Source organism: Anguilla rostrata, chromosome 14, assembly GCF_018555375.3.
Source record: "Anguilla rostrata isolate EN2019 chromosome 14, ASM1855537v3, whole genome shotgun sequence".
Classification (NCBI taxonomy): domain Eukaryota; kingdom Metazoa; phylum Chordata; class Actinopteri; order Anguilliformes; family Anguillidae; genus Anguilla; species Anguilla rostrata.
This window is the reverse complement of record NC_057946.1, coordinates 34,306,051-34,333,891: the sequence shown is the minus strand read 5'-3', so window position 1 is coordinate 34,333,891 and position 27,841 is coordinate 34,306,051. Positions and strand designations below refer to the sequence as shown.

General features: G+C 46.1%; 1 protein-coding gene across 1 annotated transcript in view; it reads right to left on the bottom strand.

Moving 5' to 3' along the window:
• LOC135239947 (protein unc-13 homolog B-like) overlaps nt 1-27,841 on the bottom strand; it is a 65,874-nt gene that overhangs the window by 27,535 nt on the left and 10,498 nt on the right. The window contains exons 2-18 of the mRNA XM_064308957.1: nt 24,604-27,166; nt 23,602-23,624; nt 21,484-21,530; nt 20,360-20,438; nt 17,036-17,110; nt 15,981-16,200; nt 14,570-14,797; nt 13,218-13,359; nt 11,403-11,540; nt 9,322-9,349; nt 6,657-6,878; nt 6,004-6,167; nt 4,904-5,054; nt 2,907-2,975; nt 2,229-2,318; nt 1,627-1,764; nt 841-971 (exon numbers count right to left, since the gene is read on the bottom strand). Coding sequence (XP_064165027.1) covers nt 841-971; nt 1,627-1,764; nt 2,229-2,318; nt 2,907-2,975; nt 4,904-5,054; nt 6,004-6,167; nt 6,657-6,878; nt 9,322-9,349; nt 11,403-11,540; nt 13,218-13,359; nt 14,570-14,797; nt 15,981-16,200; nt 17,036-17,110; nt 20,360-20,438; nt 21,484-21,530; nt 23,602-23,624; nt 24,604-26,998 — 4,340 coding nt within the window. The 5' untranslated portion in view covers nt 26,999-27,166. The remainder of the gene's footprint in view (nt 1-840; nt 972-1,626; nt 1,765-2,228; nt 2,319-2,906; nt 2,976-4,903; nt 5,055-6,003; nt 6,168-6,656; nt 6,879-9,321; nt 9,350-11,402; nt 11,541-13,217; nt 13,360-14,569; nt 14,798-15,980; nt 16,201-17,035; nt 17,111-20,359; nt 20,439-21,483; nt 21,531-23,601; nt 23,625-24,603; nt 27,167-27,841) is intronic.

Sequence of the window (27,841 nt, the reverse complement as noted above, 5' to 3'; positions counted from 1 at the left end):
CTGATTGGCTGAAACAGGGGTTTAGAGGCTGTGCTGTTTGCTTGACACCCTGATCGGGAGAGTTTATTCTGATTGGCTGATGACTGAAATACAGAGCTGTGCTGATTTGTTGAGGATGGTATCTGCAACCAGGACAAAGCAGTGTATGCAGAGTGGCTGCTGGTAGTGCTAAGAGTGTGTACTGACTGACCCTGACAGTCTGTAAGAGTGTGTACTGACTGACCCTGACAGTCTGTAAGTGTGTGTACTGACTGACCCTGACAGTCTGTAAGAGTGTGTACTGACTGACCCTGACAGTCTGTAAGAGGGTGTACTGTCTGACTGTGACTGTCTGTAAGATTGTGTACTGACTGACCCTGACAGTCTGCAAGAATGTGTACTGACTGACCCTGACAGTCTGCAAGAGTGTGTACTGACTGACCCTGACAGTCTGTAAGTGTGTGTACTGACTGACCCTGACAGTCTGTAAGAGTGTGTACTGACTGACCCTGACAGTCTGTAAGTGTGTGTACTGACTGACCCTGACAGTCTGTAAGAGTGTGTACTGACTGACCCTGACAGTCTGTAAGAGGGTGTACTGTCTGACTGTGACTGTCTGTAAGATTGTGTACTGACTGACCCTGACAGTCTGCAAGAATGTGTACTGACTGACCCTGACAGTCTGTAAGTGTGTGTACTGACTGACCCTGACAGTCTGCAAGAGTGTGTACTGACTGACCCTGACAGTCTGTAAGAGGGTGTACTGTCTGACTGTGACTGTCTGTAAGATTGTGTACTGACTGACCCTAACAGTCTGCAAGAATGTGTACCGACTGTGACTGCTGCAGAGTGTGTACTGACTGGTTGAGGACCGGGGTGTAGGAGTTCCTGTCTTCCTCAATGATGGACACAATGAGAGTGATTAGCTTGGGCCAGAAATCCAGGTTCTTGTGGGTGGGGCCCTGTTCCTCCAATGGCAGCTCCTCTTTGTTCTGAAACACAGCAAACAGAAACAAACTGCTTAGATCAAGGCATTAAATCAAGGCATTCAAAAGTACTGAAAAAAACATTCTGGCAAGTCAATGGAAATTCACAGGGATCTGCAGAAGTGATTTCAAATTTTACAAGCAAAAATGTTAAAATTACACCGGAAATTTATCTTACCCAGATCTGGCTATTAGGACTATTGTTCCTTTCAGTTTAATGGGATGCAAGTTGTCAGGTAGGGGCAGGTAAATTATTATCATAATTGCTATTAATCACGAGCAGTAGACGTACTGGCACACGTTAAAAAAATAATACAAAAGCAAAAGCAGCACTAGCATTGGGAGTACTAGCAGCAGTAGCTGCTGCAATAAGAGTAGCTGTAGCAGTAGTAGTAGTAATATGATCAATATGAAATAATGGAGACAGTAATGAGGACTGTATGAAGTAATTAGACATTATGTAATAATCTAACAGTACAATTCCTGCACGCAATAATATTTCCAGAACTGAACGAGGCTTAAAGCACAAGTACAACAAATACAGTTTATGAGATTAAGGGCCCTGCTCAGTCCTCAGGGCCCTCCTCTAAGGACCCCCAGTGGTGTGCTCCTGGGGTCCCAGTGTGTGAGTACAGCGCTGTTTGAATAGAACGGCACTCACAGGGTCTGCTGCCTGGTACTGGCGGCTGTACAGCTCCTGGCAGTTGTTGAAGATGTACTCGTAGGTGGAGTTGAGACAGGCCTTCACACAGTCACGCACCACCTGGCTGGCCCTGGGGGGGCTCTGCAGTTCCTGGACCTGGTCACAAGGGGGAGACATTGAGCATACAGAACAGACAGAAACACACCCGTACACATGAATGTGTACATATATCCACTCAAGCTCACACACACACACACACACACACACACACACACACATACAATGCACACACTGCATACACGCGCACACACACACACACACACACACACACACACACACACACAGAATGCATACACGCACATACAGAAAGAATGCATACACACACACAATGCATACACACGCACGTGCACACACACACATGTACACACACACACATTAAATGGAAACACGACTCCAGCCTCTCACAGAAAGAGACTGACACAGAGGTCTGTTTCACTGTGGACACAGGCTACACTTCTGTATTCTCTCTTTTCCTGAAGTTGATCAAGTCCACTGTTCTTCTTCCTCTTTACAAGCTGCCGTGTTTCTCCTTCACAGAGAGAGCACCAGAATGCGCCTACTTTCATCCTGAAGAAGGTGATGCTGGTCAGCAGGTCCACGGTGGACTTCAGGTCCTGCAGGCGGTCCTTGCTGCTGGCGGGGAAGTTGTTCTGTTCGGAGAGAGAAGGAGGGGGGCAAACAAACACAAATAAAGTACAAAATACACGGGCAAGATGTTTCAACCGCGTAAAATCCTTTAAAACATAGCGGCTGAAAACATTCCACAATCAAATGCTGCTTCAGAGTTAGCTGACAGACAAGCATTAGAGCTCTTGAGTTCTACCTCAAAATAAGTATTTAAAAAATGAGCAGGGATATACTGAGTTCCTAGAAAAGTTAATGAGCGTTAGAAAGCACCCTCCAGGGATTATGTAGAAGGATGCACAAAATCGTGTGATACGGATGGGTTTATAAACACACGGTCTCTGGGCACATTATTGCAGAACAGCTCATAAATAATACAGCGCTGTGTACGTAAACGCGATTACCCAACTACGCGAGGCTCTGAGAACCATGGGCAGAGTGTTTCTGTGTGACGCTGAGCTCCAACGCCACGTTGTCTACAGCAGCTCCTGGGCGGCAGGCTTCAGGATCAAAGGTGCTTTTAGCGTCACCCAGCGAACCCCCGACCGCGCCTCTGCGACACTGGCTGACCCCCCCCACCTCCCCGCCCCCCCACCCCCGACCCCCCAACTCACCCGGTACGTGGAGAGGTCGATGCGGAGAGAATTGTGCAGCTGATCCAGGAGCTTAACGAACCGGTCTTTCTGTTGAAGGAGACAAAAGAGGAGAAAAAGAGAGATGGAGAGATGGAGAATTAGAATTTAACAGAATGAGCGAGTGGCCGTGGCAGACAGAGAGACAGAAAGAAAGAGAGAGAGAGATTTATTCCTCCTTGGGGGGTTGTTAATATCATTTAGGTAGTTTAATGCTTTAGCAACACTTGTCAAGAAAATTAAGAGCAGTGATTAAAATTTGGGAAAGAGAGAGAGAGAGAGGTGGAAAGAGAGAGAACGAAACCACTGTTTATCAAACACATTAACCTAGGAAACATGAAATTATTGAGAAATCAGAGGGGACCCATTCACATTCCCACAATCCCCTCGCACACTTGGCAGCAGTCTCTCGGAAAGCCTCTTGAAACGTTATGGATGCGCACGTGGTGCCCCGTGCCGATGGGATCCCGGAGAGCGCTGGGAAGGCTGGCCGTGGGAGAGCGGCCCCAAGGTCATCCTTAACGTGGGAGCACCTGCTTTCTGCCGGGGGTGGGGGGCGGGGGGCGGGGACCAGCAGATCAATCCCGCCACAGCATTAAAAATAGGGATAGAAATGCAGACGGCGGTCGATCGGAGCTGTGCGTGGGACACACTGGGAGAGCAGGCTGGAGCACCTGCAGCCCGCGCCTGGTGTCTCTGCATCCGTTATCTACGCCCGCTTAATCCTGATCAGGGTCGCGGGGTTGCCATCGGTATTCACCACAAAACACGGACTAAGGGAGGGATCCCAAGCTGCAGTAATTCAGGACCTTGGCGTCCGCTGGTATTTGGTGTCTCAGCACTGAAGTGCTTCATTTCCGAGGCCTAGAGCCTGAACTAGCTGCTGATTGAAAGGGTACCACAACAACGCTGCAGACACTGCAGGTCTCCAGGGCTGGAGTTTGAGACCCCCTGGAGCAGAGAGGGTTAGAAAAAGGAAGGAAAGAGAAAAATCTGATGTAGCCGGACAGCTCCGGGCAGCGGCGAGGCTAATGACGGAACGCCCCGGCTGCTGGTAATGTTCCGGAATGCCATTAATCTTCCGCCGCGTACCGTTAGCTTGAGCTCCGCTCGCTGAGCCGAAGACGTTAAAGAGGAGGGGCGGCGGCGGCTAACACGCTGAGATGAAGCGCAGTAACTAACGGCAACGCACACGCCCATGCTAACACGCTTCTCCCGCAGAGCGATGCCACTCCACCCAACCCGCCTTCAAGCGACCTTCAAAACGTGGGCAACGGGGAATGATTTTCACTCCAAATGTTTTGGGAACCTCACACGCATCTTCATGCGCCATCTTTTTCCCCAAAGCTAATTTCCCAAAGCTGACAGTGGCTCTCGGGGGGAATATCCTGGAGATGTTCATTCACACCTTGACATAAAACATAAAACACAAGTCCAGAGCAGTCAACAGACAGCTGCACTGATTTATAACATTACATGGGTAATGTGCCCTAATCATGTTGATTCATGTTGAAGACAGAAGTTATCAGATGTGTCATGATTAGATTCACAATCGATATTTAAAAAAAAGAAAGTATACACAACAGGATTCATGTTATATCCTCCTAATTTTTGTCCCCTGTATGGGACATGACTCATAATTTCAAGAATCCTACCCGTATGTTCTACTATACCGAAACCTACACAACAAGGGACATTCAATAAAAATAAAATCAATTAAATTTTAGAAAATATTTTCACGGCAACATTTTTTTGTCATCCAGGACACTTGTGTCATGTCAAACAAATTTAAATACTTTAACGTTTTCAGCAGGGTCTCAGGTGGATTTTTTACACATCCTATATCTTCCATATCTTCCAATATCTACATACCTATATAATATCTATCTAAATGAGGGCAAAAGCGATGCCTATCTCATAGTTCACACAGTGTGGTGGGATGGTTAGCAGGTGTAAACCCCTTCTGAGGATGGCCCTACCCCAAAGTTGGAGGCGGAGAAGCGATCGCTGGCTGACACGTTGGTGGAGGCGGTGGTGTGGGCGTAGAAGGCGTTTATGTTGGCCAGCAGGGTGCTCATCACTGCAGGAATTCCTGGACACATGTACTTGGAGGAGAGGCAGGCGAAGTGTCTGTGGAAACCAGCAGGGGGCAGCGATGAGCAAGGAGTTCCATTACTTCCCATTCATTTGTGGTTTAACTTGATGGTTCATTTACTCACTCAACCATTCATTCTGTGATTTATTCTTTCCATTTTTTATTTGTCATTCACCATTTTCTCATCTCAATAATTTAATTCATACTTTCTTTAATTAACCCAATCACTCAGTCACTCATTTGTGAAGGAATTAATGAATGAATGCATTTGCATTTGCAGTTAAGACTAGTGTTTCAGACAGTGTAACGCTTTCTAAAGGACAAGAGCTAAAATGACCAAATTGTTTATTGCAAATAAGTGATGAAATACATTTGGTAGACACCAAATAAATCTCAGCATATGCTGAACAGATCTCTCATTTGTTAGGCAACTTGTGTCAGTGAGCACAGCGAATAAAAGTATCTTTTACATTTACATTCTTTGGATTTGTGAATGAAACATTCCAGCTAGGGACCGTTGCCCAGGACAGGTTTCCCTTCTCTCAGCAGTTTCTGCTTCCAGAAAAAGAGCGGCGGTGTGATGTTCATCGGGAGGACGCGGGGCAATCACAGCGAGTGACCCGCCGTGTCAAATCAATGGAAACCCATCTGCCGAACGTCGGGTGCGAAAACAATCACCGCGCTCGGAGCCCCAGCCAAAAAAAACAGGCGACCCGGGAACAGGCGGCTCGCGATTTCATGTCCGCGGCGAGAAAGCAATCATGGACGTGTTTACACAGGTACTGGAATAAATAAGGGGAGATTGGCAGGGCCAGGCTAGGTGGTGCTGCAGTAAAGCAAGGGAATAGGGGTGGGGGTGGGGGGAGGGGTTTCTGACACAAACATAGATAAGAGGTTTGTCATACCCAAAACTAGAGAGTACCAAACAAACCGAGGTAGAGAGACGGTGGGGTGGGGCGGCGGTTTCAACACGTCCAGACTCACGTCATGGCCTGGTAGATGGACTCGATGCCGTAGCGCATGGCGAACTCGTCCACTACTTCCTGCGCCACCTCGTCGAAGTAGACCTTCCACGCGTCGTCGCCCCGGGCGTCGGGGATCTTGACCACGCCCTGCGCCATGATGTCGGTGTTGTGGTGGAACAGGTTCTAGGATACGAGGGCGGGAAAATTCAATCACGACTAGGCCCACACATCCCAAAAACAAACCTGTGACCCAAATATGAACATCTATGAATGCAGAATAGAGGGAACAGGCCATTTGACCTATCACAATGTACTGTACAGGTGGTATTTGGACACCTCTACCCCGCTTGGAGCTCTGCCTCTACTTGATAATCTTCTAAGAGAAACAGAACTCTGACCTAAAAACCATTTCTAGTTTGTGTTGTTAGTGCCTTTCATGAAGCACCCTAGAGTGGGAGAAGAGACCATGTGCTAAACTTTTGTTTTGTGTTCATGGGGTCAAACTGAGGATTTTCTTTTGAGTCCCTGGAGCCAAACTGAGGATTTATTTTTTTGTACATGGGGCCAAACTAAGAAATGCCACGACTGGTCCACAGTCTACAGTTAACCTTCCACCGCAGCATCCTGTTTGCCAGACGAAGGGCAGGTGCAGGTCAGAGTGCAGATCTTTACCTCGTGCAGGCAGGTGTACTGGACGTGGTACGGGGCCACCTTCTCCTCCCCCTTGATCTCCACGCTGATCTGGAGACGGATGGCCCCGGACACCGCCGACTTGTCCGTCCTCTTCTCTGTGGAACAAACACGAATACCATGCTGACACAAAGACAGCAGCATCCACATACTGATCCAGGAACAACACCCAAACACTGATACAGGAAGAGGAATACCGAAATGCTGATCCAGGAACAACACCCAAACACTGATACAGGAAGAGGAATACCGAAATGCTGATCCAGGAACAACACCCAAACACTGATACAGGAAGAGGAATACCGAAATGCTGATCCAGGAACAGCAACACGCCTATACTGATCCAGGAACAAAACCCAAATGCTGATCCAGGAACAAAACAGAACTTCAAAGGGTAGCAAATACAGGAAGTGACATCACGCAATACGGAATACATGCATATAGTCACGGAATACATGCATGTAATAGATATACTGCATATCAAAAGAGCAAAAGGAACAAAAAATCTAACGCATGTAGTACATTTTAAAAAATTGTACAGCATATTTCTTACAATTTGTAATTTGCAAATTAACTTACGCAGGGCAAGTCCAATGGTATATAAATAATAAAATAATAACAGGATCTGTGCATTTCAGCCCACGGACTTGAGATAACCACATTTCATCTGGGTCACTTTAGGGCAATAAACCATCTGTCCCACCCTGCTCATTTCCATGCCAGCAACATTATCACACATTATTACAATAATTTGTATGTGTCATGGAGAGGTCGATTTCCGATCAAGACTGGACCACAATTAAGGAAGGAACCCTCCTACTGGCCTGTTCTGGAACAGAGTGTGACACAGAGTGAAAGGGAGAGGGAGAAGAAGGGAGAGAGGGGAAAACAGGGGGTGAGAGAGAGAGAGGGAGAATGAGTGAGAGAGGGGAACCTGGAGTGGGGGACAGAGAAACCGAGAGAGAGAGCAAGGCCGAGGGAGGGACGGAGGGAGAGAAGGAGCAGGGGAGAGAAAAATAAGGAGCAGGAGAAAGAGATACAGAGTGAGGAAGCAAAGGAGAGAGAGGGAGGGAGAATGAGTGAGAGAGAGGGGAAGACAGGGAGTGAGAGAGAGAGGGAGGGTGAATGAGTGAGAGTGAGGGGAATATAGGGAGTGGGGGAGGGAGAAACAGAGAGAGAGAGGGAGAGGAATACAGGAAGTTGGGTATAGAGAAACAGAGAGAAAGAGCGCATGGGAGAGAGAGGGAGGGAGAGCGGGTGCAGGAGAGAGGACGATAAGGAGCCGGAGAGACAGTGAGGGAGAGGGAGCGGGGGAAAGAGAGGGAGGGAGGGAGAGCACAAGAGGGGTCACAGAACTGATATCATCGCTCTCCACCGGCAGTCGATCAAAGGCGGGAGCCATTACACCAGTTACCTAAATCAAGCCCATCATATCCCGCACGGAGAGGCAGGGAGAGGCCGGCCGTAAGTGGTCCTTTAACTCGCTCTCAGAGGTGAGCAGATAAACGGCTTCGGGCGCTCTGCGACCATAAATCCACAGGCACCGCGGATGCAGAAGAGGACATCTTCAAAAGGCACGTATGGGGAAGGTGAAGAGACCGGCGGTTTTAAACACAAACTCGCCGTGAACGAAATGGTCCATTATCTACGCCCGCTCATTCCTGGTCAGGGTCACGGGAGGCGCTGGAGCCTATCCCAGCATGCATTGGGCAGGAGGCAGAAATACACCCTGGACAGTTCATCAGTGCAGCACAGAGCACATGCACCATTCACTCACACACTCATATCTAGGGGCAATTTAGACTCTCCAGTCAACTTAGCCTGCATGTCTTTGGACTGTGGGAGGAAACAGGAGTACCCAGAGGGAACCCCTGCGGGGAGAACATGCAAACTCCACACAGAAAGGCCCTGGCCGGGATTAGAACCAAGGACAATGCTATCCACTGCACCACTGTGCCGTTCCACTAAGACACGTAATTCAACTATTTAACTGATCATGGGCTTCAATCAAGACCTCAATAAGTAGGATCAGGTGTCTTTGAGCTGGGCTAAATCAAAAACCTGCACCCACACCGGCCCTTTTCGAATAAGATTGAGGACTTCTGTCAGGAGTGAAGATTTGCTAGTTGGAGCAGAAAAAATGAAAATTCTTTAGTGGATCTTGGTGGACAGCACAGGACTGAAACATGGAACTGCGTAGGATAATTAGGGTGTGTTCAGACTTCAGAACAACACAACCACAATGAGAAAGGAACCTAGCCTACGGATGTGACCACAGACTGCTTTTCACAGACTTTGTTCACGTTTCTGTAGGTTATTTTTTTAGCACCAAAAATGGACGGCCATACCGCACGGGTGCGATCGCGAGAGAGAAAGTACAGTTTAGAGAGATAGAGAGTGACAAGAATAAAGGGGGGGGGGTGGCAGGGAACGCCGGCGTTTTCTTCTGGAGAAGGCTGCAGGCCTTGGGCCCCGGCTCCGGCAGCAACTGGGCGCGATGGATGGGGATGACAGGCAGTCAAACAGAGCTAATGGAGCGTTCAGGGACAGGACTGCTACGCCCCCACCACCCACCCCCATGCCCCCGCCGAGAGAGGAGCTATTATGAGACAGTAAGGTACAGATCGCCAGTGGCCTGCAGCCTGACAGGCAGACGGAGGTACGGGCAGGTGGAGCTGCGGGGATGTGACACAGAGAGGGCGATAGGGGGAAATTAATCTAAATAAATGCATCCGTGCTTTGGCCATAATAGATTTCTCTGGTCATGCCAATTAAGCAGTCAGAATATGAATTTGAGTGGAAGAGACATGGGGAGAGGTGGGGAGAGAGGGAGGGAGGGAGAATGTAGAGAGAGAAAGAGAGACAAGGGAGAAACAGAGAGGGAAGACGCGCAGCACAATGGTTTGGGAGCTGGGCCTGTAACTTAAAGGTTGCGGGATTGATTCCCAGCTGGGGCATAGCAGGTATATCCTTGAGCAAAGTACTAAAGCTGAATTGCTTCAGTAAACATATCCAGCTGTAAAAATAGATTGAATGCAAAAATGGAAGTCACTCTGGATTAGAGCATCTGATAAATGCTGTAATGTAATGTAGTGCAATGAAATGGATAAGGAGAGGGAGCGAGAGAGAGAGAAAGAGAGAGAAGGAGAGAGACACAGAGAAGAAGAGAAAGCAAGTGATAAGAGAAAGCGATGGAGCAACAAAGCTGGGATCATGAGCGGTGTCAGACAAGGCTCAGGTGGTGTTATGCTGAAAGTGTCAGTTGCATCTGCCACATGATACTCCATGACCTTGGACCCTCCATAGCTGAGTGCTAAATATACTGTACATATGAATCTTTTTGAAAACAGACTCTCTTGCTTGTAGATTTTGAGGGCAATTCCAAAGCCTAAATACATTGAATTATGCTTAATTACTAATTAATTGCAGGGGTAGTCAAATGAACAGAGGGCTAACACAATGCACACTGCATAACAGAAACATTTTCGACGTGTGTCCAGATAAAGTCTGGAATTTTCAAAGGCCATCAGGGACTCATTTGCAAACAAAAGACGTGCACTTCGTGTCTGAGTCGGGCGGACAGGCAGTATTTTCCCTTCCTCAAGTGATGCACTCTGGTCAGTGTACCACACAGAAACGCTTTCACAGAACCCGGTGTCCTGGACCATGATGTCGAACAAAGCCTCCCCCCCCACACCCCACCTCCCCCACTTAAAACAGCAGTGGGGACACAGACTTTCCTCTGATGGGACTGACAGGCACACAAAGGAGAGGATACGGAAAATGAACTCCGCCTTTTATCAAAAGGAAGGGGGGGGGGGGGTCCAAAAAAGGCCAGCCCGTGGGCTAATCCTCAAGGACCTCTATGCACATCCCCGGCACAGTCTGTGCCCAATCGAAATCACCCACCCCAGCGGAGCGCTCCCGGCCCCTGGCACACACCCCGCCCGCGGAGAACGGCCAGTGAGGCGCAACTATTTTGTGAGGCGAATTCTGCCTCATTTCTTGCATTGTGGATCACTGCACCATAAGGTCATGGGTTCAGATTCCAGAGGAACTGCTGCAGTGCCAAGACTGTTTTCTGTGAGACTTGCCACGTTGCACTGACCTTAAAGTGGGATTTGGACTGAATTGGATGGCGGGGTTGAGACTCTGTATCCTAGAGTAGTCAATGTGGTTTCCGTTGATATGCCTCTGATAATGCAAGCAGCAGTGGGACTCTCTTTGGATTACATCATTTGTAAACAAGGGCATAAAAGGATTACCGTGGAGTTGATCTGCTGTGTCCATTTCTCTGTCTCTCTGACCGCTTACATTCTCTTTTTCACTTCCTCTCCCTCAGTCCTTCCAAAACTCTTTTTTCCTCACTCTCTCAACCACTCTCTCTCCCAGTCCCTTCTACGCTCTTTCTCCTACCCTCACCTTTCCTCTTCCTTGCTCTCCCTCTTCTTCTCTCCCTCCCTCTCTCTTCCTCAGGCTTCAGTACTGACCCAGGTTTGAGTACTGACCCAGGTATGAGCAATAACTAATGAATGAGTACTGACCCAGGTTTGAGTACTGACCCAGGTATGAGCAATGACCAATGTGTGAGTACTGACCCAGGTGTGAGTAATGGCCCATGTGTGAGTACTGACCCAGGTGTGAGTAATGGCCCATGTATGAGTACTGACCCAGGTGTGAGTAATGGCCCATGTATGAGTACTGACCCAGGTGACCAGGTGTACTCACCCGTAGGCGTGGGGCCCGTATGAGTACTGACCCAGGGTGTCCGACTCCTCTCCCGCCGCGTGCGGACCTCGATGATGCACTCTGCCCAAACGCGCACCTTTAGCGCTGCTCCCGGATTGTGTCATCGCCTGCGGCGACCTTTAGTGGGCGAGGGCTAAGCATCGCAGATGCCGAGCTAAATCGCATCAGAGCACTACATAGCACACCTACAGTCATCACTGTGTCACGGACACCTGCTACTCTCAAATCACTGTGGGACAAAATCCTGTCTTGTCATAAAAAGAGGTACATAACAATACATAATGATGAGGCCATTCAGGCCATCTAAGCTTATAATACACCTACAGTCTATACCAGGGGTACTCAGATATGGCCCTCTAGGCCAGTAGTACTGACGGCTTTCATTCCTCCCCTCTAATCGGGCACTGACTTAAACCTGTCGCACCAGGTGAGTGTAATCTCTGGCCAATCAGTGACATTACTGGACCATGGACTACCAGGCAGTAGACAAAACCAGCAGTACTAATGACCTTGAGTGCCAGATTTGAGTATCCCTGGTCTAAAGAGCACCCAGCTCTGTATAAAGTCTGGAGTTGAACATCTGGAGAGTCACTGCCTCTACCACATGACCTGGCAAGCCGTTCCAGGGACTAGCAACCCTGTGTTCACTTCCTCATATACTTTACAGAATTTAACCAACTTCCAAATATGCCTCTACTGTACTTACTTATTACATCTCAAAAGTCTGAAGTTAATTTGATGGAATCAGGTAAGGATGATAATGTTCACGGCTTTGGGTAAACCCCTTCAGTTTCTAGAAACATCATTTCAACCAGAATAAAAAAAGAGTAGTTTATGTTTGCTTTAAATTAATGACAAAATGACAAAAATTTGTTTTATTTGCAAAAGAAAGCATTAGACGTTTCCCTCCTTTGCCATTTCTAGGTGCCTGAATTGCACAGAATGTCATTTACTTTAAACATAAAACCTTTGGTCACCATCTTCTAATAAAATTGCAGGCAAATCCCATTATAAAAAACTAAATGAAAAGATTTCTAAAATGCACAGAAATAGCACTCAACTAGAGTCTACATTACACAAGAGGATGTTTATCGTACTGTGAGAGGCCAGTAGGGAAAGTAAATTGATTTTACAGTCTCTTAATTAACTGTAATGCTGTAATGGGAGTTTGTTCCATTGAGGTAATTATTTTGTCAGGACAGTTTCCTTGTTCAGGATGCAGCTTAATGAACTCTAATGTAATGTCGTTTAAGGAGATGACAAGCACAACAAAGCCGTTATTTTGAGCCATTTGGCTGCCTCTCTGAACAGCCCTTCTGAAGGGGTTCTGAGAACCTCTGTGCTGACAGCAGGTGACATTTAGAAATTTGGTTCAGTTCAGTCAGCGTGCACCAAGGCCTTGGGTTACAGAATCCAGACAGCCCTGCACACTATTAACAGTCTGCTGAATTAAAGAAAAAACGGACTTGCAGCAGATTAGATTGGCCTAGATTTCTCCTTAACAGTGGCTTTAAAAAAGTGTTAGTTTAACACACTTACACACGCACACACACACACACACAATTCAAATTGAGGTTAACAATCACCAAAACTGACTCACCAAACTTTGTGAAGAAAGGACTAAAACTTGTATTCAAGCTGAATAAATATTTAACTGGTATACTCTTATTATGGTAAAACACAAGAATGCAGGGAACAGGGCTCTATACATGTATGTGTACACAGTGACCATGCTGATAACGGTCTGATTAACCAGCATTTGGTACACAGCAGGAAGTTCAGAGAAAAACTCACAAGTGGAACTTCTCCTCCCAGACCGGGTTGAGGTTGCCATAGATGGTCTTGGTCCTCTTCTTGGTCTTGCCCACCTGGACTGTCACATAGGGATCGCTGGAGCCCGTCTTGTCTTTGGCCTGAAGCCCCTGGGCACAAAGCACTGCACAGACAAGGGAAACACAAACTCTCAGGTGGGTAGAACAGGACAGAACTAAACGCAAAACTGTGGACCGAGGAGTAGGAACATACAGGACTCCTGTTACACCCAGGCTGGTCTCAGAATTTCACCATTTCACATCACCCAATGACCAGTTGTGTCCACTGTGACATCATTGGACCAATCAAAAGAGAGATGCAGTACGGATCTATGTTGCAGAATAAGTTGAGCAAAATAATTTCCAATTTTCTTCAGAAACAACCGAAAACAATGACAAAGACAAAACTCTTTGAAAACTGAAGAAAAGAATTTAGTTGAATGCAGATGCACAAACAAACTTGTCCACATGTTTTATTTCTAGAGCTTTCCGTAATCCCAATAGTTACTTAAATCCACTTTGAAGAAATGAAAATATTTGAAACGATGACATTGCATTGCTTCCTTGAGAATAATACAACATGAATAAATCTTTAATCCATCTAATAATTAAGCAGTTCCTATTATCATGCTTTGGAAATAATGACTTCCTCTGAAAAATAGCCAATCACTGCAAGTCCTTAGGTAACCTTGGATGCTTGAGGTTCACTAAAGGCTGTTTTTGCCAAAATCCACAAAAATAAAAACAAGTATCACTCAGGCCTTCTGTGACTGAAATGGTAACACTTGGTAAGCAATATCTCTCTCTTTTCCTTTCTCTCAAATTCAAATTCAAATGAGCTTTATTGGCACGACATACATAGATATATGTTGCCAAAGCATGAGAACAACAAACACAGAATAAACAGGTTTACCAGCACTGATGAATTTGGTCGAAAAGCTTGTAATTTTACCTGCAATGTGATTATGGTGAAAAACTAGAGAGTTTTCCAGTGATGGTAATAGAGGTTGAACAGAAGGAAGTTTACCTGTGATAAGACCATGATCAAACACTGAACGTTTACCTGTCATGACAACTGATGATTATAGTGGTCAAAAAATGGGAAATCTACCTGTGATGTGATCATGGCCAAGCACTTGGAAGATTGGCTGTCATGTGAGCATGGCTGAACAGGAAGAAAATTACTTTGACGTGATCGTGGTCATGGTCTGCCAGCTAAGAAGTTTTACCTGTGATGGTGATCTTGCCTGACCACTTGGAAGATTGGCTGCCATGTGAACATGGTTGAACAGGAAGAAGACTACCTGTGACATGATTGTCGCTTAGAAGTTTTACCTGTGATGGTGATCTTGGCCGACCACTTGGAGGTGCCGTCCAGGACACTCTGTTTGATGGTCTTCATCTGCTGGGCGTGGATGACCTTGCTCACGACGAAGACGTCGCGGATCATGTCAAAGATCTCGGGCTTGTTCCGCTCACGGATCTTCATGCGGTCCTTCATGGCCATGATGATGTTCTGGGTGCGGTCTTCCGCCCCGTGCTTGGAGCTCTTCTCTGCCGCACCTGGAACAGGGAGGCACAGCACAGTTTCACGCTTATGGGACAGTGCCTGTAACTGCAGAAGCTGCAGGTTCAAATCCCAGAAGTGAAACTGCTATTATACCCTTGCGCAAAGGTAAACAACCCATATGGGGGAAAAGGTCTGAGGCAAAACACTGGGCTGAAAACATTCGGCAATCCGGAAAGTTCTTCCAGACCCATGTATCATGGAATCATTTAAACATTTATGCAAATGAACGACCCCGTCTATTGATCTCTCCAGGCCGCCCAAGGCTATTTATTTAGTTAATTATTCATTTTCTGAATGGATCTGCTTCCGCTGCATCGACTCCATTCGGCGGGCATTTCATAAACAACTGACGTAGAGTCCAGACGACTTTGCTTCGCTAATAGGACATCAATCACAATCTCGTGCTCCGGGAGAAAACAAAAGAGTACAGGGCACATGTTAATGAACTCCGGAAATACGTCTGACAGCCTCCATGAACAGGGGGAAAGAAAGACTTCAATACAGCACCAAAAAAAAAAAATCAACAAGGGATTTCACTTGTAAACGAGCGAACAAAGTAACATTCCAGTCTGTCAAAAGTGAGTGGCATATCGAAAAAACATTGTACCTTGGAGCAAGTGGCCGCACAGTAAAGCTGGGAGATTGTTCATTTTTTTTTTTTTTTTTTGTCACTCATGTCAATGAAATGTGTCTTAATGAGACTCGGCGATCTCCTTCAAGGAAAACGCTGAGTTTTGTGTGTCATTCAAAAAGAGCACACCTCACTGCCAAACCTCCATCAAACTCCATCAAGCGCTTCAAAGGTTCGCAACAGTGCAATGGATGTGTCTAAAATAGGTTCATTGCACCATAAGACACCCCATAAATTATTTATGTACAACAGCAGTCTGTCTGACCATACCAGCAATGTGGTATTTAGAACGATCCATTTTTTTTAAACACAAATGCTTCCCCCATATAAGCACGGGTCAGCTCCAGGGACTGGCTGTGTTTTTCCGTGCGACGCTGGTCACAGCTATGGCTGTACAGGGCAAAGGTCACATGACCTTCCCCAAGCAAATGATCTAGCCATGTAAGGGAGAAACTAGAAAGCACCGGTGTTACACCCCCGCCCCCTTTTTACCCCTTCCCCCCCAAACCCGTTTCTTTCTCTCCACCCCCACCCCCAGGACTCACGCTGCAGGCAGTCGGCGTTCAGCAGGTCCTGGCACTTCTCGTGGCACTTGACCCCGCACTCGGAGCACCTCATGCCCTGCCGGGCGATGCCCCACAGCAGCCCCTCGCACTCGTAGCAGTAGGTGGGCGTGGTGGCCGTCCACACCTCGAAGTTGTGGGGCGTGGTGCAGGAGATGGGGTAGATCAGGGCCTGCAGGGTCTTCTTGTAGACGTGGTTTTTCTGCAGGGGAGCGTGAAACGGACACCGCATTCAGGAGCACAGAACACTGGCGTAGGCTTGTCTGCCCAACCTCACGTTTCTGAAGTTATGACAACAGCCTGCCTCTCATATCAGCGGGGCAGTCATTGGGGGGGGGGGGACTGGGTACTTTATCCCAGGCTCTGGAGGAAGCGGGGGCCCAATGGTCTGTGAACTTGTGGTAAATACTACTGTCCTAGGACTAGGAATAATATAATGCTATAATTTTGAGGGAATTTCACCCAACAGCCCTACTCACCAATCAGTGTAAAATCAGTAAAATGTTTAATGTGATCATCATATTAGGATTGATGCCAATGACACTTCAGCTCAGCCAATTCAAGAAATTAGTTTCACTTAAATTTACTTTTTTTAATGATGATTTTTCCATTTGTAAAAAATGAATTAAAAACCATTATTATCTGAACTGAAATTGACCATATACTGTTCATAATATAAGGGTAGATGGGCTGGGAATCATGATTAGAACCAAAAGGGCTGCTAGGCCAATTCTTCAAGTCAGACTAAAGTTGAGGAGGACCACTGTCAGAATAAAAGTGCAAAGTTTCTGGGCTGTGATGAATGCAAGGGCACACCGACTCAAAACAACAGCATAAAAAACATAATCTTTCAAGGCCAAATCAATATAAAAGTGTAACACTTCTTGGCTGTGATGAATGCACGGGGGGGCAGTCCGAGTCAAAATACCAGCTGGACGTTTCTGCACCATGATGAATGCAAGGGCAACATGTCAAAATAAAAGCGCAGCATTTCTTGGCTGCACTGGAGGTAGAGGCAGCTGCGGAGGCTTACTCACCAGCTCCTCGTCCTTGATGGACGAGCGGGTGGCCATGGCGGAGGTAATACCGGCTTTCCTGGACTGGACCAGGGACTGCACATCACAAAGCGAACGTTAAGTCCCCCCAAACCATCCCCACGTTACCTCATCACACACTCCACAACACCCCTCCCTCTCTCTCTCTCTCTGTCTCCCTCCCTCCTTTCCCCAACTCCATCCTCTTCCCTCCTGCGCAGGGTTTGGGGTCAGTTCTTTTTAAATTCAGCCAATTAAAGAAATTAAAACTAAATTCATTCATTGGAAAAAGCCCATAATGCTCTGAGGACTTTTTCAAGCTAATTCCAAGAATTTCCATTCATTTCCTGAACTGACTGTAATGCAAAGATAATGACCCCCAATCCTCCTACTGACTTCCAGTACCTTATGACATTAAGCCCATCGAGCACCCCATTAGCTCAATTATAAGAACACTCATCTCACTGACCGCCTAATTTACATAATGAATCAGTTACTCTCTTAACCTGACACTGAAACTCCACTTTGGCTGTGTTATGCAACCAGGGTTGGAAGAGGAATACCATAACACTGATTTAAAAAAAATTAAGCAAACATTAAAATAATTAAAATAATAAAATAAATAAAAGTAAAAATCAGCTTGTGAACAGTACTCTGACTGAGGAATTGGTCTCCTCAGCAACTCAAACAGACAGAAACTTCCCTCAGTGGTGATTAAAACCAGGCTTCATCTGTGTCTTTCTTCCTTTCATGCTAAATGGTAAATAATTAAGGAAATAAACAAAAACGTATGAAGTTGTGATTAAAAGATTCTGCGCCATACATTAGTACCCTGATAGATATCGTGGGGTGACGCATCATTTAAAAACACAGCCAAACAGAGCTTTGTCTCCAGGTTACGCTCTGCACATGAAAGAATCATTCCATAACACAAGGCAATCCTACTGTATGTCTGAACTCAGCACCCCATGATTGCCAAATAATTGCAACTTTCCTTTTGACTGGAGATGAAACACTTGATGAGTGAAAGCATGAATGTGACTGTCTAAAAGAAAGGAACAGTAAATAAGATGTTGCTACAGTCTCCCTATTTATTATTCTCAATGAATTTAAATTAACCAAAAACTACGCCGACAGAAAACCTTAAACCTGTGACTGACAAGATGATTCCTGTTGAGCAGATTTTTTTTTCTTCACGCAAGGATCAAAACAGCCCTGTTCTTGAAACAAGACATTGATGCAAACATCTGATGCTTGTTGAAATATACACCGTACAGTATACATTAAGCATCAACCATAGTCAAGTTAAAAAAAATGTGAGTTTCAAACCTGCAAAATAAAACTGGTTAATTTCAATAGCTATGAATGCTCACATAAATTATAAGAGGAGACAAAAATAAAATAAATTAATAAACAAAACATAAAAAGGAAGAAATAAATGAAAATATATATGCATACCTTAAATTGAACCCCATATGTTGAGCTATTCTGATTTCATTGATTTCATTTTCTCTTCAATTTAAGAATGCTTTATTGGCATGCCATATTACACTGTCATTTACTTACTGTTTTCTCTTACAACACTACAGGTGCTTACATGTTAATAGGATATCATTAAGATGTATCACAATAATATTAAAATATATATGGGATTACATTTCCAAAATGGGGTGAGATACAGATGGAAGGGTAGTGAATTTGTGCTCCCCTGTGAAAATGTGATATGCATGTGAAACACAGCAGGTAAAATCCAAAATGTAAAGAATATATTTACATCATAAACCTGCATACAATATAATGCAATTTGTAAAAATAAATATGAGCTGTATTGGACTAGAAAATAATAAATTCCCACTACTTTTTGAATTGTACGTTTCAGGCCATTACTACAGAATGTTCAGCAAAATTACCCAGTTGAACAAAACTTTTAAACTTATATACAAGTCTGTACACACATATAAAGACATGCATGTATGTGGATGTGTCAGCCTAGTTTTCATAATTCTAATGAAAGAAGCCTGTAGCGTAAATATATTAAGATTTATTTTGGATTTTATATTGCTTGGCACCATGCACTCTTTCAAGTTAAAGATCTTGAGCGCTTCCACCGATCTTGAATCATATGCTGCACAGGGTGCCTCCACACGCGTCTGTGCAGCAGACCAAAGCCCGTGCCTCAGTGCCCCACCTTCACAGAACAATGCTAGCGGTTTGTGGGACAAGGGCGGTGCCGTGGAGAGTGATCAATCAGAGAGAAGAGACCCGGCTTCTTGTGTGAGCAAGCCCGTGACAGTGACGGTTTTTTAACATGCCTCTGCGTGCTGTGCCACACAGGGTTGGGTTCACATCCATTTCAGTTTGGTCAATTCAGGAAACAAACTGAAAAAAAACTGCCCATGATGTTCCTCCAGAATGTTTCAGTTAATTAACTGAATTTCAACTCACTTTTTTGTGAATTGACTGAATTGAAATGGAATTCATCACAACTCTGTCACCATGGTAATGAAAATAATTACTCAAAGGGAGGGAAAATAAATAGAAAGGGTGGAGGAAAGGAAACTAAAGCCTGTAAATAAATTAAACTCTGGAATGGCTAAATCTGAGAGTAAAGGGTAGATAAGTGGGCTTTATTTAAACTTACCATAGCCTGACCAGGGAGAGGGATGGCAACGAGAGAGTTGTAAAGCATTAATTTTAAACTTTTCATGTGAGAGAACACAGTAGGTTACATCATGTGATTTTCGTAAAATGATCTTCTTGCCTATGGGATTTATTTAAAAATGAACTGTGCACATGGATTTGGCAATGCAGAAATATACATCAGTATCAGCATTTGCACAAGTAGATTTTTGTTCTTGTGGCCACATATACGATTGGGAAAGACAAGGAAATAAAGAATAAGCCTGGCACCTGAATGGTCATTTACAATAGTCATAATAATTCTACAGACATACCTAAAAATGTACTTTATATTTCAACATACACTGTATCAGACCTGAATTGAATATGCATTTGAAATAATGTACCGCTACTGATGGTAGAAAAATTGGATAATTTCTGAATGAATTTTCAATCAAACACATTAGTAAGCAGACTATACACTCATATACATTTTTAAAAACTGTATATTGACTAACAATTCTGTCTAATGCATTAAATTATTAGAAATACAGAGTTTTGCCCAGAACCTTCTGTAGAATAGCTTAATAAGAATAAGTTTTCATTCTGTAGGCCTGATGCCCCATGACCAGTTTGGCCAACCACAGACGTCCATTCCTTGTTACAGCGAGTTCTGGGAGATTTGGGACCTGATTTGAGAGCACTCACCAAGTCACTGACCAAGGGGATGGGCTTCTTCTTGCGAAGGTCGGGCATGCTGTCAATCCCAAAGAGGCCGCCACCCCCTCTGTGGACATAGGTACACCTATCCGTCAAGAGCCACACCCACTCTAGCTCAAGGCACACACCTCCTGGTAGGCCACACCCCTTCGCACAAAACACAGTCAGAGGTATAAAAAAGCACATCGCCGCGCACAGCACACGCCCCTTCCGTGTAAAATGCAGGACCCTCACACCTATCTCGTTCTGCCTCTAGCTCTAGGGAATGTAAAGGGGGAACACACAGGAGGAATTTTAAAGATAAAACTTACCTATGGAAACAAATAATAAAATATATAATGCAATTTGTGAAATGTTATGTAATTATGTGATTTTACAGTATACGGTACAATTTCAGGAGTATATATTTTTTTACCTGCGATAGGATGTATTGCTTGTCTTGTTTCCTACATTGCTATTCCATGAGGAGCCATTTCCCAGGTAAGCTCGCAAACGGCTTCCTGTTTATCAGCAGTACACCGAGAGGCGCAGGACATTAAAACAACAAATTCACCCGTAACTGAAGAAAGCGTTTGGTGCCGAGGGACCGGCTCACTCCAGAGGGGAATATTAAAAACTAACAGAGGCATTCAGTCACTGCAGTTGTGTACAGTAGAATAGTTTACTGGTGAAATGGCAGAGAAAAATATGAGGGTTCATTTGCTGTATTGGTGAGGAAAACCAGCTGTCAGTTTGCAACCTCAGAAAGGGCGCAGGGCAGTGTTTTTTGAAAGGGGGCATGAGACCCACTGGTGAGTCACATGATGCACAAAATAAATAAAAAATGATTTGCCAAATTTAGTATTTGATATTCACACCAGCCAAATTAAACGCTGTACATTTAACACACACTGCACTCAGTACAGTGTACATGTATGTTCAGGAAAATGTAATTCTATAATATCAGGCAACATTTAACAAGGACTAAATCATAAAAAGAACTATGTGCTCTTTTAAGTGTGCCAAGGTCTCAGGTGTTTGGGAAACACCGGTTAAATAAACTGGTTCCGGGCTGACAGCAGTGTTGGAGACACGGAAGCATCTAGAAATGGCGGGAAAGGAGGGAAACTCACCCAGGTTTGACCCAAGCCTGTCTGCCACTGTCGCCATCCTCTCGGCCCTAAGAGAAGGAACGGGTCAGAGAACGAGCACAAAATTAACAAAGAGGCACCGCAGACCAGGGGTGGAGGAAATTCCATTTCAAATTGGCCAGTTCAGGGAATTAACTGAAATCAAATTCATGGAAAAATACTCACAGGAGCATTACGACATTTGCCAACTTGTGGATTCAGTTTCAGTTAATTCCCTGAATGGGAAAGGAATTGATCCCCACCCTGTTTGGAGACTTTGGAATTTTTCCAATGAAAATAAGGATAAAAATGTGAATGTGTAAGGAAAAATGAAAATAAAGAGGCCACTGGTAGAGGGAAGAATAATGAAAGGGTTGGTTGAGTTTCACGACTGGTAGAGCATGCTGATGGAACACCACTTGGCTACCAGGGCAGAAGCCTTATGAAACAAAATGGCCGCCACTGTAGACAGACAGCACTGGTGAAGCAGCCCCATAGCAACTTCAATCAAACCCATGTTATCCACCAAACCATTTTCCTTAAAACACCACCTATTCTGACTAAAGAAAGACCGAGAAAAAGGTACCAGAAAGAAGAGACAGAAGAGAGGAAGAGGAGGAATGTGTGAAAGGAAGATCCCAAATAAATCAGTAAGAAATGCAAGCTCTTAGCTAGTAAGGTTTACTTTATTTACTTGTTTTCATGAGGTCATTAAGGCATCCTCTACAACAGGGGTTCCCAATAACTAGTCCTGGAGAACAGCAGGGTCTGCTGGTTTTTGGTGTTAATCAGCAAGTCAATCTATGAGAGCAGCTGATTACACACTTCCGCCTGGTCCCTTGCAGTGGCTGTTGGTTACGGGTTGAAAACAAAAGCCAGCAAAAACCAACACAGTACAGCTGTTAAATCAACCAAAGATTAAATTTAAATATTCTATTTTTAAAAATAACAAACATTTGAATAGATTCAAATATTTACTGCAAAATTGTGAATTTGGCAGCCCCGATGTAAACCTTGAGGAATTCCCAGACCTGTATTAAGAGCTCTGGACACATCACTCAATGAAGCTCAGAAAAGATGGAAGAGCTTAAATCTTAAATAAGAAGGGGGGGGGCTGCTCAGAGAGAGGAAAGAGACTTCAGAAGGGGCCTGGGGGTGCTCAGGAGAACCACAGGATAGTGGATATGAAAGCAAGCCAAACATCCAAACAGTTCAAACTTTCAAAAACAAGGCGTTAGGGGACACAACCAGGCACACGCTGCTGTGCTTCTGTCAGTTTTCGCACCGGTCGCCGTGAAGGGCATTCCCGTTCTTTGAGCAGTTTCACCGAGCATATTTGACGACTGCATTCCTTGGAAGGAAGAGTGAATGTGGGTGTTTAAAAATAAAAAATAAAAAAACAGCTTCCCACTGCCGATAGAAGCAACAAACAGTCAGAAGGAAACAGCAGCTGTGCTTGTTCTTCCCCTGAAGGTAAACTGAACGGCCGAGCCAAATACAGAGGATAAACAGGGCCAATGCGTGGCCTGCCTGTCCCCCCCAATCCCACAGAGGCTGTTAAGCTCATTACTGGATTTTAAGACACTTCGACAAACGCCCCTGCAGACTTCACCCTAAATCTAGGGCTGTCTGGGACGCGGTTCAAAGCTTCACCATTCTCTAGCCAGGGCAGTGAACCCCTGATCTGCTCCACCGCAAAAAATTTCCATACTATCCAATTCAGATTCAATTCATCAGTTATTTCTTCTGTGGATACTGTTAAAGCACATATGGGGCGATTTTTACCAGGTGTACAAACTCTACACTATAAAAACTCTCAAGCAGATGTCAACGATTGATGAGTGCGTCAATATTTTTTGTTCCGTTTCTTTATTGAATAAGCTATTGTGCACAAATCTTGCGCCGCAGATTTAACAGATCACTCTAACCGTAATTTCTCGTCGCTGATGGGACTTGGGAGCAAATGAACAAAAAAACCTAAAGCAAGAATCTTGGGGGAGAAAAAAACACCACACAGACATGTTAAGCCTCATGCAAGGAAGCGTACAGTATGGATGTACGTTAAAAGCAATGCCGCAATGCATTATGGAACAACGTCAATGGGGAACTCATGAAAGTAACCTGCTCATCTTCTCTTGTGCTTTCTGTAAAGAAAGAAAAGGAGGTGGGGGAGAGCAGGAATGGTAAGAATATGTAAATGACAACATCCCACACCCAGCATATGCTCGGCACATTTCTGGAGATTTGTGAGGTTTCCACTGAGTAAGCAGGGCATTATGTAAACAGCTGGCTGGGGGAAATTGTTCATTAAATGCAGCATATCAATAATTCACCAACTCTCCCTTTTTATCAAATGAGCATCTGAATATTTATCCTTCGTTTATTGTCACAAAGTCACCTGGACCCCCATTACTGGAAATCGAGGTGAAATAGATTTTAATGACTGGCTGATGCGGAGGTATGAGATCGTAGACCAGTCGTACTCACAAATCATGACCGCTCTATCTACCTCAAGCAAAGCAAGAAAAGCTTTGTGTCTTCATACGCAAATGAATAGGGTGAGCGAATCCCTAAAAGAGCAGTGCTCTTACGATGAGAAAAATAAGTCTTTAACTTAAGGCATTCGGCCACCCGAAAGGATACATTAAAATGCTTCAGGAAACAGGACCCTTTTGATCATGCTGGTAGCATCAGATATATACAGTATACACACAGCATTGGCTTGCTTAAAAGCACAAATACTTCTGTAATACCATGCATTTGCTCCATTTAAAAAATCTGAAATGTTGTATGCGTATCTAATCTAATTATTCATCACCAGTTATCCCTGCATTTAATCTTAAGATTTCTTGAAAATCACTCAAATCCAAAACCCAGGAGTCATATTCATTTGGGTGAAATGCATTGGCAGGGTTGGGGTCAGTTCCATTAAAAATTAATTCACTTCAGGTTTAAAACTGAAACTTAATTAATCGAAAAATCCCCACAGAACATTAAAATGATTTCTCAATTCCACAAAAAAGAATTTCCTGAATCTAACTGGAATTAATCCTAATCCTGGTCAGCAGGCCACACAAGGCAAAATGACATACGTATTTCTGTATGTACATGCTGGACAGGTACCTGGGTTACACTCTTCCTCAGAGTAAATGGACTTGGACGCTTCGACGATTTGGGAGAGTTTGTGGCGGACCAGTCTCTTCTCCCTCAGGACTCGCTGGAAGTTGTTGATACACTTGAGCCGGCGCGCCTCCTGCTGGCTGAGCTCGGACGGCGCGGCGCTGCTTTCGGGGGCACATTCCGCATCGGGGCGCTCCTCGTCCAGCTGGGGTGCCTCATCGAAAGACTGGCCCCCTTCCAGAGGGAATGCTGCAGCGCTGTGGAGAGAGGCGCTGGCGTCGGTTGAGCCCTGGTTCTCGGGTGGCGTGAGGCTGAAGCGGGGTGCCTCTGGGCCACCGTCCAGACTGAGAGATGCGTCACTGCGCGCCTCCTGGTGGGGATCCGAGGGGCAGCAATCTGAGGCTAAGCTGGTCTCGCCCTCCGTGTCCCTGTGGCTGGTCTCCCCCCAGGGCAATTCGCTGGGTGGGTTGCTGGGACTGTCAGTGAATTCAGCCCCGTCCAAATCCCCGAGGTCCTGCGTCCCAGGCCCCTCCAGCTTTCTGAGAGCCCCCTTAAGAGCCGATTTGAAGGTCAGGACAGCTTTACCAATTTGTTTTACGTTGAAGCTGCCATCCAGTTCAACATCTCTGGGGTCAAGGTTACGGTAAGGGCCCGGATACAAGCTGGAGTGATAATCTTCCCCGTGCCCCGCCCATTCCCTCTCCTCACACTCCCCCAAATCTGTGGCAGCAGGGCAGAGCTCGCAGGAGGAGTACACCTCGTCCTGACAGCAGTCGTCGCAGTCCGTGAACACAACGGTGGAGTTGTGGCTGAGGCTGCCAGAGGGGGCGCTGCCGAGCTCGTCCGCGTACACCTCAGCGGTGTGGTAGCCAGAGCTGCGGGAGTAGGGGCAGCTAGCCATGCACTCACACTCCTGGTTAGGTGTCTGGCCCTGGCCATTCGGGGCCATCTCTTTTTCATGCGATCGGGGCCTGCCAGATCTCCAGTCCGCTAGGCTGCACGAGCTGGAGGGAGAATTGTAATGGCGGCCGAAAAGGAGGGAGAGGTGCTCCGAGCTGCTGAGAGAGGACTGTCCAGGGGTGCTGCTGGTCTCACCGCCTCCATACCGGTCCCAGTTGTCAGGTTCCCCAAAGTTGTCACCCTCCTCTATGCTGTCCTGTCGGGAAAAGCCTTCTTCCTCACTCCAGCCCACAATGTCATCCCCACTTTCACTGCATTGAATTCCCGCTGCCTTCCAGTCATTGCTCCCTGGGTGGTCCTGGTTGCCAGGACAAAACCCACCTGGTTTCCCAGGTTCTGATTCTTCGCTCTTGGAGCTGTGGCCTGAGGACAGTGAGCTGGTGCTGGGGAAGTCCTGGCCACCCTGCCGTTCCAAATAGCCAAAGCTGGCCTTCCTTGCACCAAGGCAGGCTGGACCTGAGCTCTGGTCCGAGATGTCCTTTTTCACCGGCTTGTAGATAGCAGAACCCGAAGGCTTGTCCATGCAGGGGGTTGCTGAGGCTGCTTGGCGGGCTGACATAGGCCTTCTCAGTGGGCCACGCTGGGATGGCATCAACTTGCTGTCCTCACCCCAGTCATAGTACTGGGACAGTGAACTGCTCTTTGTCCCCAGGGATGCCGTTGGGACGTCCTCCCGGCGGAGGCTGCCACAGTGGCTGCTGGGCCTCCGCGGGAGGCAAGGCCCGGCACACGCTCCCGAGCGGAGCTCCTCAATCTCAGACAGGACCGCATCCACGCAGCTGGACACCTCATCCACAGACCCCCGGACGGAGGTCAGGTACTGCCGCAGGTCCGAGATCTCCTCCTGGATCTTGTTGATCCCCCGCAACTCCTTCAGAATGTGTTCGACAATATCACTAGTCTCCTCCTCATCCTCATCCTCCTCTACCTCCTCCCCCCCTACGGCACTGTTTGAGGTAGAAGCCACAGTCTCCTCCCCCTCGCTGGCGGCACAACAAGCCTCTCCTTCATCCAAGCCTTCAGGGACGGCAGAACCGTTCCCACGAGAGGCCGGGCAGTCCAGTGTGAGGCCATTGTTTTTAACAGTGCACGGTATCTTGACATAGCCCTCCCGGTTCAGCTCCACCTCTCCAACACAGGACACGGTGGTAGGGGGCACAGAGTGGCTCCTCCCATTAGGGACCCGCAGGCCGGAGAACTCGCCGCTGGAAGGGTCCCTCTTGATGCCGCATACAAACATGTCCCTCTCGATCTCCACGGGGGAGCGGCGGGCTGAGTGCTCGCCGGACCCCTGAAGGAACTTCTGGATCTTGCTCCGGAGACCCTGAGCCACCTTGGAACTCTGGGTCTTCTTCTTAGCCAGGTCTTTCTTCTTGGACTTCTTGTGCTGAAGGATGCCGGTCCCATCTTGCCCGTTGACACGGTTCCTGGAGAACATCCTTTGCGGGCAGACTGTCCGTATGCCAAACCCTGCCCCTCCCCAGATTCCCCCTTCAGCAGTCAGTCAGCGCCGCTAGTCTCAGCTCAACATTGCTGTGATGCACCGCCATTTTACTTTGGATGCCAACGGTAGCTTTGTTTCTCCATAGGACAGCTTTGGCCATGACTTTGTAAGACAGAGAGAACACGAGTGAGCATTCAACTGGTTACCCAACAGAAGCCCACATAATCCACCGAAGATAACTCTCACAACAATGAAACAAACCAATCTCGAAAGCACAGCTAATATTTGAAATCCTTTCCCATCAAAGCTGTGTGGTATTAAGAGAGAAGCTTGTAAAATAATGAAAAAATTTGAAAAAATGTTCAAAAATAGAACTGTAACTGTTCTCACACATGCCCGACACTTTTCGGAACACAATAAGCTTGACTTTGACAAAGTTTACTGTGACTGAATTAATGCAATGTGACTGTAATGAAGTGTCATATGGGTTAATTTACTGCCAACAGTGTCATGGCAACACAGAACACAGTGCCATGTCTACACAGAACAGGGCAGTGGATAATAGCAAATACAGGGCACTCCACTATGAATAACTATGTCATCAAAAATCTAACGTGTGCGGAGGCAATGACAACCAGACATTGCTACCACGTGACGCTTTTTTTTTTGTTAAATCTCTTCATGCGATTGAGTTCATTCGCTGGATTTCCACAGCTGAATGTCCTTCAGTAATATCCCTGTGCCAAAACAGCCCCATTTCTGCGGCCAACCAACCCAGTCATGATATTTCAGTCAAACCAGGGTTCTGGACTTCTGCCTTACTCAGTTTTTTTTCTG